The following is an 11,585-nucleotide window of genomic DNA, read 5'->3' on the forward strand; positions in this document are numbered from 1 at the left end:
AAATACGACTTTATAAACCCATAACTTTTCAATAATAATAATTATTATTATTATAACTTATTGCGTGTTCTTCTTCTGAAATGGATTATATATTGCTGTTAGACCAGTTAGATGCTGGCTGCCCAGGCGTACGCATAGAACGCATATTTACAACATCTCCTCTCCTCTCTTCTCTTCTCTGCTCGTACAAGTTCTGAGCGCATTCGGGGTTTTAGCCACAGGGACCTTTCAGAGAGAGATGACAGGTGACAGATCCAGTATTTCCCAACCTACTGTGCGATTGGTTCTTGACAAGCGCGCAGTCGTTCAGTATTGACAAAGCCTACTTTGCTGGAACGATTTATTTCGCACTATACAGTACGCGGTATACGTATAAGTACAAGTATAAGTCTTTATTTGTCATCAGATTAACACACACATGCGATGAGCGACACACAGGAACACACACACATGCCCTGAGTCGCGAGTCGTGAGACGTGTGTGTGTGAGATCAGTTGCAAATCGCTTCCTGTTGAATGGATCAGACAGCGATCAGATGCCGAAACTCGGCTGTTTTACACACGCCTCATTCGCCTTATAAGGAGATAGCGGGCGTGTCTGTATGCGAATGATTTGAGCGTGGACGCGCATTTGAATTTAAGAATGAGTGGGATTCATCATGCAACAGACCTGGGTAAGAACAGATTTGGACGTTAAGAACGGCTTGATGAATGTGGCGGTGGCTTTTCTTATTGTTCTCTTAACAGACAGGTAAGCAAGAATATAAGAAAAATAATAAGAGAGTATTGTTGAATGAGGCCCAATGAGGTCTGTGGATTACGTTTAGTAACCGTGACATGATTTCTGGAAAGAGACATCGCTGTCATCGAGTACACACATATTACACGTGTGTGTTAATAGTAGTGTGTTTGTTTTGACGCTAAGCATTAACATGTTTTTTTTGTTTTTTTTTTAATCTTTTTCCTCCTTTTACCGTTTTTCTCCCCTCCCAATGTTAGTCATTATGCCAATTCCCAATCCCCTTCCTGGTCGTTGTGCACTCTACCCCCTACCGTCTGTCCGGGAGGGCGGAGACTATCACATGCTTCCTCCGACACATGTGTACCCAGCCCACCACTTCTTTTCACTTGGCAGCGCGGACTGAGAGAGTGTAACGCGTGGAAGGTCACACTACCTCTCTTAGATCCTTCCCTCGCTGTGCAGGCGCCCCGACCGAACTGTAGGAGTCGCTGTCCACAACGACCCAGACCCACCCACCGGCTTCCCTCATGCTGACTGTGCCAATCGAGCCAGTATGACGGCCGTCCAAGCCGGAAGCAACGCTGCCAGCTGGATTCGATACCAGTGTCTCTTGCGTTGGTGACGAGCGCATTGTCCGCTGCGCCACCCAGCCGCTGCATTAACGTGTTTAAGTTTATTGATATAGCACTTTCCCAAAACATCATTTTGTGTAAATATTCAAAACCAATTGTAAAACCCAAGAACAAATGATAAAAAAACAAGTTAATTTCAGCAGGTTTGTAGATGTCTTAAATGTTACATACAGGGTAAGCAGCAGGCCTGAACACAGAAATGGCTAGGCCCCTAAAAAAGTCTAGTGATTGGGCCCCTCCCCAAACTTCATATCATGTATTAGCCTCTCTTAGCAGCTGGGCCCCTGAAAGCGTCCGCACCCCCCATGAGTAGGCATGTGTGTAAGTGTGCACAATACCTATGAGCCTCTTATCCATCCAGGTATGTCTCTGCATTGACCACGCCAGCGCGCCTGTCTCCCGTGGAGTTCCACTACCCTCCGCTGCCCCCCCAGGTGCCCACCTTCCAGATCACCTCACCCAACACGGGTCATGCCCTCTCCCTGCCCCCTGCCGCCGCAGCCTACCACAGAGAGGATGACCAACCCCTGCTGAGATGCCCTGACGTAAGGAGCCCCACACGTCATCATTATAGAAACATGTGTAGCTGATGCTGATACTTGGCACACTTGTTAGGATGCCCTGATATTACACACACATACACACACACACACACACACACACACACACACACACACACACACACACACACACACACACACACACACACACACACACACACACACACACACACCCACACACACACACACATACACACACACACACACACACACACACACACACACACACACACACACACACACACACACACACACACACACACACATACACACACATACATACATTTACATCATAATTATAAGACATGTACCTGCTGTTGATACTTACCACACCTGCCCTGATATTAGGAGAAATCACATAGTGGGATATTGTTCTGTAGCCTAGTGGGATATTGTTCTGTAGTCTAGTGAGATATAATACTGTAGCCCAGTGAGATATAATACTGTAGCCTAGTGAGATATAATACTGTAGCCTAGTGAGATATAATAATGTAGCCTAGTGAGATATAATACTGTAGCCCAGTGAGATATAATACTGTAGCCTAGTGAGATATAATACTGTAGGCTAGTGGGTTATAATAATGTAGCCTAGTGAGATATAATACTGTAGCCTAGCGGGATATTGTTCTGTAGTCTAGTGGGATATAATGCTGTAGCCTAGTAAGATATAATACTGTAGTCTAGTGGGATATTGTTCTGTAGTCTAGTGGGATATAATACTGTAGTCTAGTGGGATATTGTTTTGTAGCCTAGTGAGATATAATACTGTAGTCTAGTGAGATATAATACTGTAGTCTAGTGGGATATTGTTTTGTAGCCTAGTGAGATATAATACTGTAGCCCAGTGGGATAATACTGTAGCCTAGTGGGATATAATACTGTAGTCTAGTGGGATATAATACTGTAGCCTATAGTGGGATATAATACTGTAGCCTAGTGGGATATAATACTGTAGTCTAGTGGGATATAATACTGTAGCCTATAGTGGGATATAATACTATAGTCTAGTGGGATATAATACTGTAGCCTAGTGGGATATAATACTGTATCCTAGTGGGATAATACTGTAGCCTAGTGGGATATAATACTGTAGCCTAGTGGGATATAATACTGTAGCCTAGTGGGATATAATACTATAGTCTAGTGGGATATAATACTGTAGCCCAGTGGGATATAATACTGTAGCCTAGTGGGATATAATACTGTAGCCTAGTGGGATATAATACTATAGTAGTGGGATATAATACTGTAGCCTAGTGGGATATAATACTGTAGTCTAGTGGGATATAATACTGTAGCCCAGTGGGATATAATACTGTAGCCTAGTGGGATATAATACTGTAGTCTAGTGGGATATAATACTGTAGCCTATAGTGGGATATAATACTGTAGCCTAGTGGGATATAATACTGTAGTCTAGTGGGATATAATACTGTAGCCTATAGTGGGATATAATACTATAGTCTAGTGGGATATAATACTGTAGCCTAGTGGGATATAATACTGTATCCTAGTGGGATAATACTGTAGCTGTAACTGAGGGGTACAATTCCCTGACTGTATTAATCAAGTATTAGTATCATTAAACTACTACCGTCTTATGTACATTACTGGCCAATACCGTACACAGGTATATGATTAGAACTTCTCCACAATAACACGGTTTCCACACAAATACTCGTTTAGAATATTTATTACATCAAAAGGTATTATTACATTTATCATTTGAATGCACTTGTAAGGCAAAGAATGTGCGTAGGCAAGTCAATACTGAATATTAGGAATTCTCTATTGTACTCTGGGAAGGGGTGTACTACCGGTTGTAAGCCAGCAGGGGGAGGCAATGCTCTATACAAAGTCAAGGGTCCACGGAGGCGATATCACCCCTGTGTCAGCGGGGAAAGCAGCAGCTGTAATCCTAGGGTGCGCGCCGCGCAGATGAAGCCGTGGGGTCTCTGCTCCGACAGAGACGGGCTCGAGTGATGTCCCCACGGGCACGTGTAGATCCCACAGCAGTGGGGCAGACGGTTCTCTGCTCCAGCAGCCACAGTCAAAGCAATAATCCTGCCGGAAGGTGGCTCTGCTGGCGCCGATGTAGATATCCTCCGTGGTGCGCGGTGGTCCACGGTTGAACGTGACGTTACTATCCTATTAGCACGCGGCAATAAGTGTTCTATGTAGACGCACAATTACTCACTCCACGTGGTCTTTGACTCGTAATGAAGGCTTTTACTAGTAAGTAGCGAACGATACGTTAAACAAACGTAGTAGGATAAACACGACTCTATTTGAGGCAATACGAGCCCTGCTGTACCGCACGTTGCGTAGTGGGTAAGGCTTTACTTGGTAACTGAACCAGACTGAACTGAAGGCGAACTGAAAAGGAAGTTCTGTATTCGCTGGCCATATTTATACGTACGGTGGACAAATAGTGCCGCTCTGCTTTCGGTAGCCGTATTCATGGGCAGAAGCGGGCATGTTAAGACAAGTCATGTCGGTAGCTTTCAAGTCAGCTCTAGGGGGTAAGTCACTGGCGCCTAGGGGATCGCTTCCAATAGGAGAACGAATATTATGGTCTGTCCTGTACCAGGTAAAGGGATATTCCGTGTATATGTACAAAGAATACACAAGGGATATCAAACGATATACAAACATTATACAATATATATCCATAAATAAATACATATATTCGGTTTAATCTGGCCCTTTGTAACAGCCGCCCCCTAATTAGTCCCACCTAATTAGCTAAGCAGAGACAGATTAACCGCACTGTCCACTACTCAATGTCTGTTGTGAGGGGTCGGTCAGTTCACAAAGTCATGGGTCATGGTCGTCATTAAGCGAGTCGGGGAGCCTTGGCGACTCTATCAGCCTCGCCACGGGTCGGTTGTAGGTCCGCCCTTGGCCGAGCACTTCTGCCACTCTGACCTTTCCGTCGGCACCAGTGGTCACTTTGCTTACGCGGCCGGCCGGCCACGCAGCTCGGGGTAGTGACTGGTCTATGGTCATGACGACTGGACGGGATGAAGGGGGGCTTAGGAGGAAGCGGGCCTGAGACTGCTTTGATCTGTGCTTGGCTGTGCTTTCTCCTCCTCCGTCTGTTTCTCTTGTTTGCTCTGTACCCCATCTGAGGAGGGGCCGGTCCCGGCCGCCCCGTCAAGGAGTCGCTTGGGGTGCTGGGTTCGAGGTCAGCCACGTCTGGAGCGCAGCTGAGGGGGGTGGAGTTCCGAACTCCCTCTGGTGCCCACGGTTCTCTCACGGGCCTCTCGCTTAATGTCAATAGCCTCTGCTGTACGGGGGAGAGGCCGGTGTCGCTCGCCTCTGTGTGTAGGCAGCGTGTAGACGTGGGTTGACTGTCAAGTCCGTAGAGGGGGCCCTGGAGCGTCCATCCCAGTCGGGTCTGAACCGCGACTGGGCATCCTTTAGGTCCGACGTGGGCCGCCTCAATTGGGAGAATGAGGTCCGCGTGGTCGGAGCCGATGAGCAGGGTCGGTGTGGCGCCGTCGATAAGCGGTATAGGTAGTTGACGTAGGTGCACATACTTAGCCATCAGCTGTGGGATGGGGTAGGTGTACTGAGACAGGCCTATGTCGTGGCTAGTGAAGACGTTGCTTATACTATACTGCTTCTCGGGCTGGTCCACCGCTGCTATCTCGAAGGAGACCTTTTCACCCTTTATGGTCTTCTGGTCCCTTCTGATGGTGCGTATGGTCATTGTATCTTTGACACCTCGCAGGCCCAACTGGGCTGCTGCGGAAGCGAGGAGGAGAGTCTTTTCAGACCCATCGTCCAGGACGGCGTAAGTGTCCAGGACCTTGTCCTCGTAGCTCAGGAGCACTCTGACCACTTTGAGGAGCACACGGGGGGTCCCGCTATGCTGGTCAATGTGGAGCACTCCTGTGGGTGGTGACGTAGAATCTATATGGTGCGAGTCGCACCGTGACTCCCAGTGTCTGACGTAGCAGTCGGGACACCAGGGAGCGGTCTGGTGGAACTTTGGTGCTGGTGCCACCGCCTCGGCATGGTACATCACCGCGACGGGCCCACTCTGTTGTCCTGGCTGACGCCTGTTGATGTCATGCAGGACCTCCAGGTGGGTGCCACCGCACCTGCTGCACTTCTTCTTCAAGCGGCACTCAGCTGCTAGGTGGCTGCGCGCGCAGCGGAAGCAGCGGCGGTGGTCCTTGACCCACTGACTCACATCATCCGTGGTCAGCTTCTTGAAATCTTCGCACTGATACAGCCGATGTTCTCCCTCACAGTACTGGCACTCAATCTTCCACTGGTCCTCTTTCGTCGAGGGGGTGTTGTGGTTCTTGTGTGGTACTGATTCGGCTTGGTGCATAACGGTCACCAACCGGCGGTTATCCGTTTGTCCCCGAGGTCCGAGTCTTGGGCTTGGTCCACTCCATACGAACGTGTCGAGTCGTAGGCTACTGACCTCCCTGGCGAGGAACTCAGATAGGTCTAGGAGGGATGCCTCTGGACCGTTGCGGTCGCGGTAGTCTCTCTGCCGCCTGAAGCGCTCTTGTCGGGCGGGAGGGAGCTTCTCTAATATCCTCTCTACGTTGGAGTTAGCGTACAGTTCGTAGATACCCTTTTCCTTTTGGGACCCCAGCATCCCTACCAGGGACTGTACCTTGATAGACAGGTCATCTAGCGCTCTGTTGTCTCTGGCTGGGGGGAGACGGTCAATGTCTCTTATCTCCTGTATCACGTAGTCCCATACGCGTCCATACCGTTGGTCGAGTGCTGCTAGAGCCGCTGTGTATGGGGTAGTAGAGTTGGCATAGGCCAGCGCTATATTGTGCGCTCGGGGCACCTTGAGGTGCTTCAATAGGGTAGCATACTTGTGGCGTTCATCAGCTACATCAACCATCATGGTCTCTAAGCACATCCGTAGTTCCGTGTACTGTGCTCGGTTCTCATGGGTGAAGTCTGGAAACGTCGGTGCGCCAAGGTACGATGTCATGGATGACTGGCACATCGGTGAGCGTTGGGGAAGAGGCCTCCTAGGCGAGTCTCCCCGTGCGTGTCGTCTTGGGCTGGTACTTGGTGGGTACCGAAGATCGGGTACCCAGGTGCTGTCCCTCGGGGCTGGCGGTGCGTCAAACTCACCCGTGAGTTGAGTCGGGGGTTTGTAGCGCAGGGCCTCGGGGCTGACTTCTGGGCTGTACTGGACCTCCCGGTCCAGAGTACGTTGCTGCTGGTCGGGGCTGTACTGGGCCTCCTGGGCCAGAGTACGTTGCTGCTGGTCGGCTTGACATTCCTCCTCTTCCTCCTCCTCTTCCTCTGCTAGGACCTGGAGTCTTCTGTTCAGTCTCTCGGCGTGGTCCGGTTCTTCCCGGTTGCTGGGTCTCGTATGGACCGGCTGGGGAGGGGGTTCGGAGACGTGGACAGGATCCTCCTGTTGGCGGGGTCCCGGGTCGCTTCGTCGGGTAGGGGAATGTGTCCTAGACCCATGTCTTGACGATCTCTGAGAGCTCCGTGTGGAGTGAGGGGGTGTCGCCATGGCAACCAGTTTGTCCATCAGCTCCGCCTGCAGCCGGTCACGCTCTGCCTCGCGCTGGGCATGGGCTGCGTCGCGCGCTGCTTCGCGCTGGGCATTGGCGACGTCGCGCTGCGCATTGGCGCTGGCCTGGGCAGCGTCGCGCTGTGCGTTGGCGGCGTCGCGCTGGGCATTTGCGACGTCGCGCTGTGCATTGGCGGCGGCGTGCTGTGCATTGGCGGCGGCATGCTGTGCATCGGCGCGGCTTCTCTCAATGTTCTCTTCTGTCTGGAGGCGTCTGGTCTCCAGTCTTATGCGGTCGTCTTCACTCCTTTGTTGCACCTGGAAGCGCTCTCGCTCGACTGCAAAATGTTCGCGCTCGCGCGTCTGTTGCGCTTGAAGTCGATCGCGTTCGGTGGAGGCTGCCAGGGTGGCGATGAGTGCTTGCGCCAGCATCTTGTCCGCCGCGCTGGGGGAAGACGCCGTTCGGGGCGATCGGCTCCCGGCAGTACTTGTTGGAGACCCGTTCTCCTGTTGCGTACCGAGGAGACCCATCTCCTGGGTGCGCGTCTCTTCTTGTGGTGGGTCGGGTTCCATCCCGGGAGGGCTTTCTTTATCCTGGAGCGCTCCGGGGACTACCTCGTCGGCGTTGTCGGGGGATAAAGTCGTGTCAGTTCCCTCCTGGTCCCCACCGTGAGCTTGGTCAGTTACATTAGAACCCACTAGGGCCTCTGTGGTCGGGGTAGCCTGGTTGGTAGGGTCGGACATAATTTTACTATCCGCTTTAGTTATTTTATCCGTATCTAATTTCCCTTTAAAGCTAGGTATTGGACTGACAGCGTATGCCTCTAGATAGGGAGGTGGCTGCCGTCTGCGCTGCGGGCGATCTAGCTTAGGAGAACCGTTTGTGGAGTGTTCGTCATCGGCCATGTCAATATTAATATTATATTAATATTACGCTAATTATTATCCGGGGCTCGAAGGACCAATTGTAACTGAGGGGTACAATTCCCTGACTGTATTAATCAAGTATTAGTATCATTAAACTACTACCGTCTTATGTACATTACTGGCCAATACCGTACACAGGTATATGATTAGAACTTCTCCACAATAACACGGTTTCCACACAAATACTCGTTTAGAATATTTATTACATCAAAAGGTATTATTACATTTATCATTTGAATGCACTTGTAAGGCAAAGAATGTGCGTAGGCAAGTCAATACTGAATATTAGGAATTCTCTATTGTACTCTGGGAAGGGGTGTACTACCGGTTGTAAGCCAGCAGGGGGAGGCAATGCTCTATACAAAGTCAAGGGTCCACGGAGGCGATATCACCCCTGTGTCAGCGGGGAAAGCAGCAGCTGTAATCCTAGGGTGCGCGCCGCGCAGATGAAGCCGTGGGGTCTCTGCTCCGACAGAGACGGGCTCGAGTGATGTCCCCACGGGCACGTGTAGATCCCACAGCAGTGGGGCAGACGGTTCTCTGCTCCAGCAGCCACAGTCAAAGCAATAATCCTGCCGGAAGGTGGCTCTGCTGGCGCCGATGTAGATATCCTCCGTGGTGCGCGGTGGTCCACGGTTGAACGTGACGTTACTATCCTATTAGCACGCGGCAATAAGTGCTCTATGTAGACGCACAATTACTCACTCCACGTGGTCTTTGACTCGTAATGAAGGCTTTTACTAGTAAGTAGCGAACGATACGTTAAACAAACGTAGTAGGATAAACACGACTCTATTTGAGGCAATACGAGCCCTGCTGTACCGCACGTTGCGTAGTGGGTAAGGCTTTACTTGGTAACTGAACCAGACTGAACTGAAGGCGAACTGAAAAGGAAGTTCTGTATTCGCTGGCCATATTTATACGTACGGTGGACAAATAGTGCCGCTCTGCTTTCGGTAGCCGTATTCATGGGCAGAAGCGGGCATGTTAAGACAAGTCATGTCGGTAGCTTTCAAGTCAGCTCTAGGGGGTAAGTCACTGGCGCCTAGGGGATCGCTTCCAATAGGAGAACGAATATTATGGTCTGTCCTGTACCAGGTAAAGGGATATTCCGTGTATATGTACAAAGAATACACAAGGGATATCAAACGATATACAAACATTATACAATATATATCCATAAATAAATACATATATTCGGTTTAATCTGGCCCTTTGTAACAGTAGCCTAGTGGGATATAATACTGTAGCCTAGTGGGATATAATACTGTAGCCTAGTGGGATATAATACTATAGTCTAGTGGGATATAATACTGTAGCCCAGTGGGATATAATACTGTAGCCTAGTGGGATATAATACTGTAGCCTAGTGGGATATAATACTATAGTAGTGGGATATAATACTGTAGCCTAGTGGGATATAATACTGTAGTCTAGTGGGATATAATACTGTAGCCCAGTGGGATATAATACTGTAGCCTAGTGGGATATAATACTGTAGCCTATAGTGGGATATAATACTGTAGCCTATAGTGGGATATAATACTATAGTGGGATATAATACTGTAGCCTAGTGGGATATAATACTGTAGCCTATAGTGGGATATAATACTGTAGCCTATAGTGGGATATAATACTATAGTGGGATATAATACTGTAGCCTATAGTGGGATATAATACTGTAGCCTATAGTGGGATATAATACTATAGTGGGATATAATACTGTAGCCTAGTGGGATATAATACTGTAGCCTATAGTGGGATATAATACTATAGTGGGATATAATACTGTAGCCTATAGTGGGATATAATACTATAGTGGGATATAATACTGTAGCCTATAGTGGGATATAATATTATAGTGGGATATAATACTGTAGCCTATAGTGGGATATAATACTGTAGCCTATAGTGGGATATAATACTGTAGCCTATAGTGGGATATAATACTGTAGCCTAGTGGGATATAATACTGTAGCCTAGTGGGATATAATACTGTAGCCCAGTGGGATGCATCCTGACATTTTATCCAGACCAGCCTGTACTGTGTCTCTCTACCTGCAGGACGGACGGTTATACAGGCAGCCCCGTCGCCCGCGCCGACCGTACCTGACGGAGAGCACGGGCAGCCTACCGTCCAGCCCGTACCGCCTCCCTGATGACGAGGCCTACGAGACCACCCAGGAGTACGCCTCCTCGCGCGAGCCAATCCGGAGCCGGCGCCGCCCACGACGCAACCGCCTCAACGGACACGTTTCCCAGCGCACCATGGGCCTGAGGGACTACAGCTCCCAGAGTTTCAGCCAGTCAGATGAGGAGGATGAGGAGGAAGAGGAAGGCCACGGGGAGAGCACGCCCTTTCTCAGTATGCAGAACATGAACGTGGACCCGCCACTAACCGTATCAGGTTACCGCACGTCGTCCGGTGCCGATACACGGACTTACCGCGGACTGAGTCGGCCCGGGACGCGCAGCAATGGACAGAGCCGGGGAAGCCAATCACAGCGCTCCAAGACTGACAACATGCCCCTTTAAGACTTAGCCCCCCCCGCCCCTCCCACTCACACACACACCCCCGCCGCCCCCCTCTCACACACACACACACACACACACCAGTGACCCCTGACCCCTTCACACAACCAGTGGACTAGAGACCTGCACCTAGGAAAAATATTTTTATTTTGTATAACAGACAGATATTCTAAACAAATGAAATATTTATTTTCATTTCAGCAAAAATTGTCTACTAGCTAACAGCAAAGACTTTTTTTATAGGGGGGAAATATTTATATGTAAAGTTTTTTGATTTACAGCATTATGAGAGATGAAAAAAAAAAGAGAATTACGTGCCAATTTTTTCACGAGTTAGATAACTAGAATAATATTGTGGTGCCTTTTGCTGTATGCTGAAGTTGGAGGTCCCATTGAGTTTTGTAGCCTTTCTTATAAAGACTCCTCGTTTTTTATAGAGACCAACCTCCTTCCTTCCTTTTTGTTTTTCTCTCTGATTTTGGGATCTTCCTGTTTTTTCGAACTGTGATCTGATTATGTCATCATGCAATATGAATTTCCTCCTGTGTAAAAGGTGTATGTTTACATGAGTATGATCCACGCGACCCCCCCCTCCTTTCCGCCGCCCCCCTCCTCATCTCCCCTTTTCACACTGACGCAAACCACAACTACCATATGTGTGGTCGTTTTCCTGGCCCCGTG

General features: G+C 49.2%; 1 protein-coding gene across 1 annotated transcript in view; it reads left to right on the plus strand.

Moving 5' to 3' along the window:
• The window catches only part of nrg2b (neuregulin 2b), a gene marked incomplete at both ends in the record, with an annotated part of 383,066 nt that extends 372,159 nt beyond the window's left edge, over positions 1-10,907 (plus strand). Inside the window, 2 exons of the mRNA XM_084331870.1 lie at positions 1,735-1,918; positions 10,437-10,907. Of these exons, the coding sequence (XP_084187996.1) occupies positions 1,735-1,918; positions 10,437-10,907 (655 nt within the window). The remainder of the gene's footprint in view (positions 1-1,734; positions 1,919-10,436) is intronic.
• Between the last annotated feature and the right edge of the window lie 678 nt (positions 10,908-11,585).

Source organism: Notolepis coatsorum (assembly GCF_963971535.1).
Source record: "Notolepis coatsorum genome assembly, chromosome: 16".
Lineage (NCBI taxonomy): Eukaryota > Metazoa > Chordata > Actinopteri > Aulopiformes > Paralepididae > Notolepis > Notolepis coatsorum.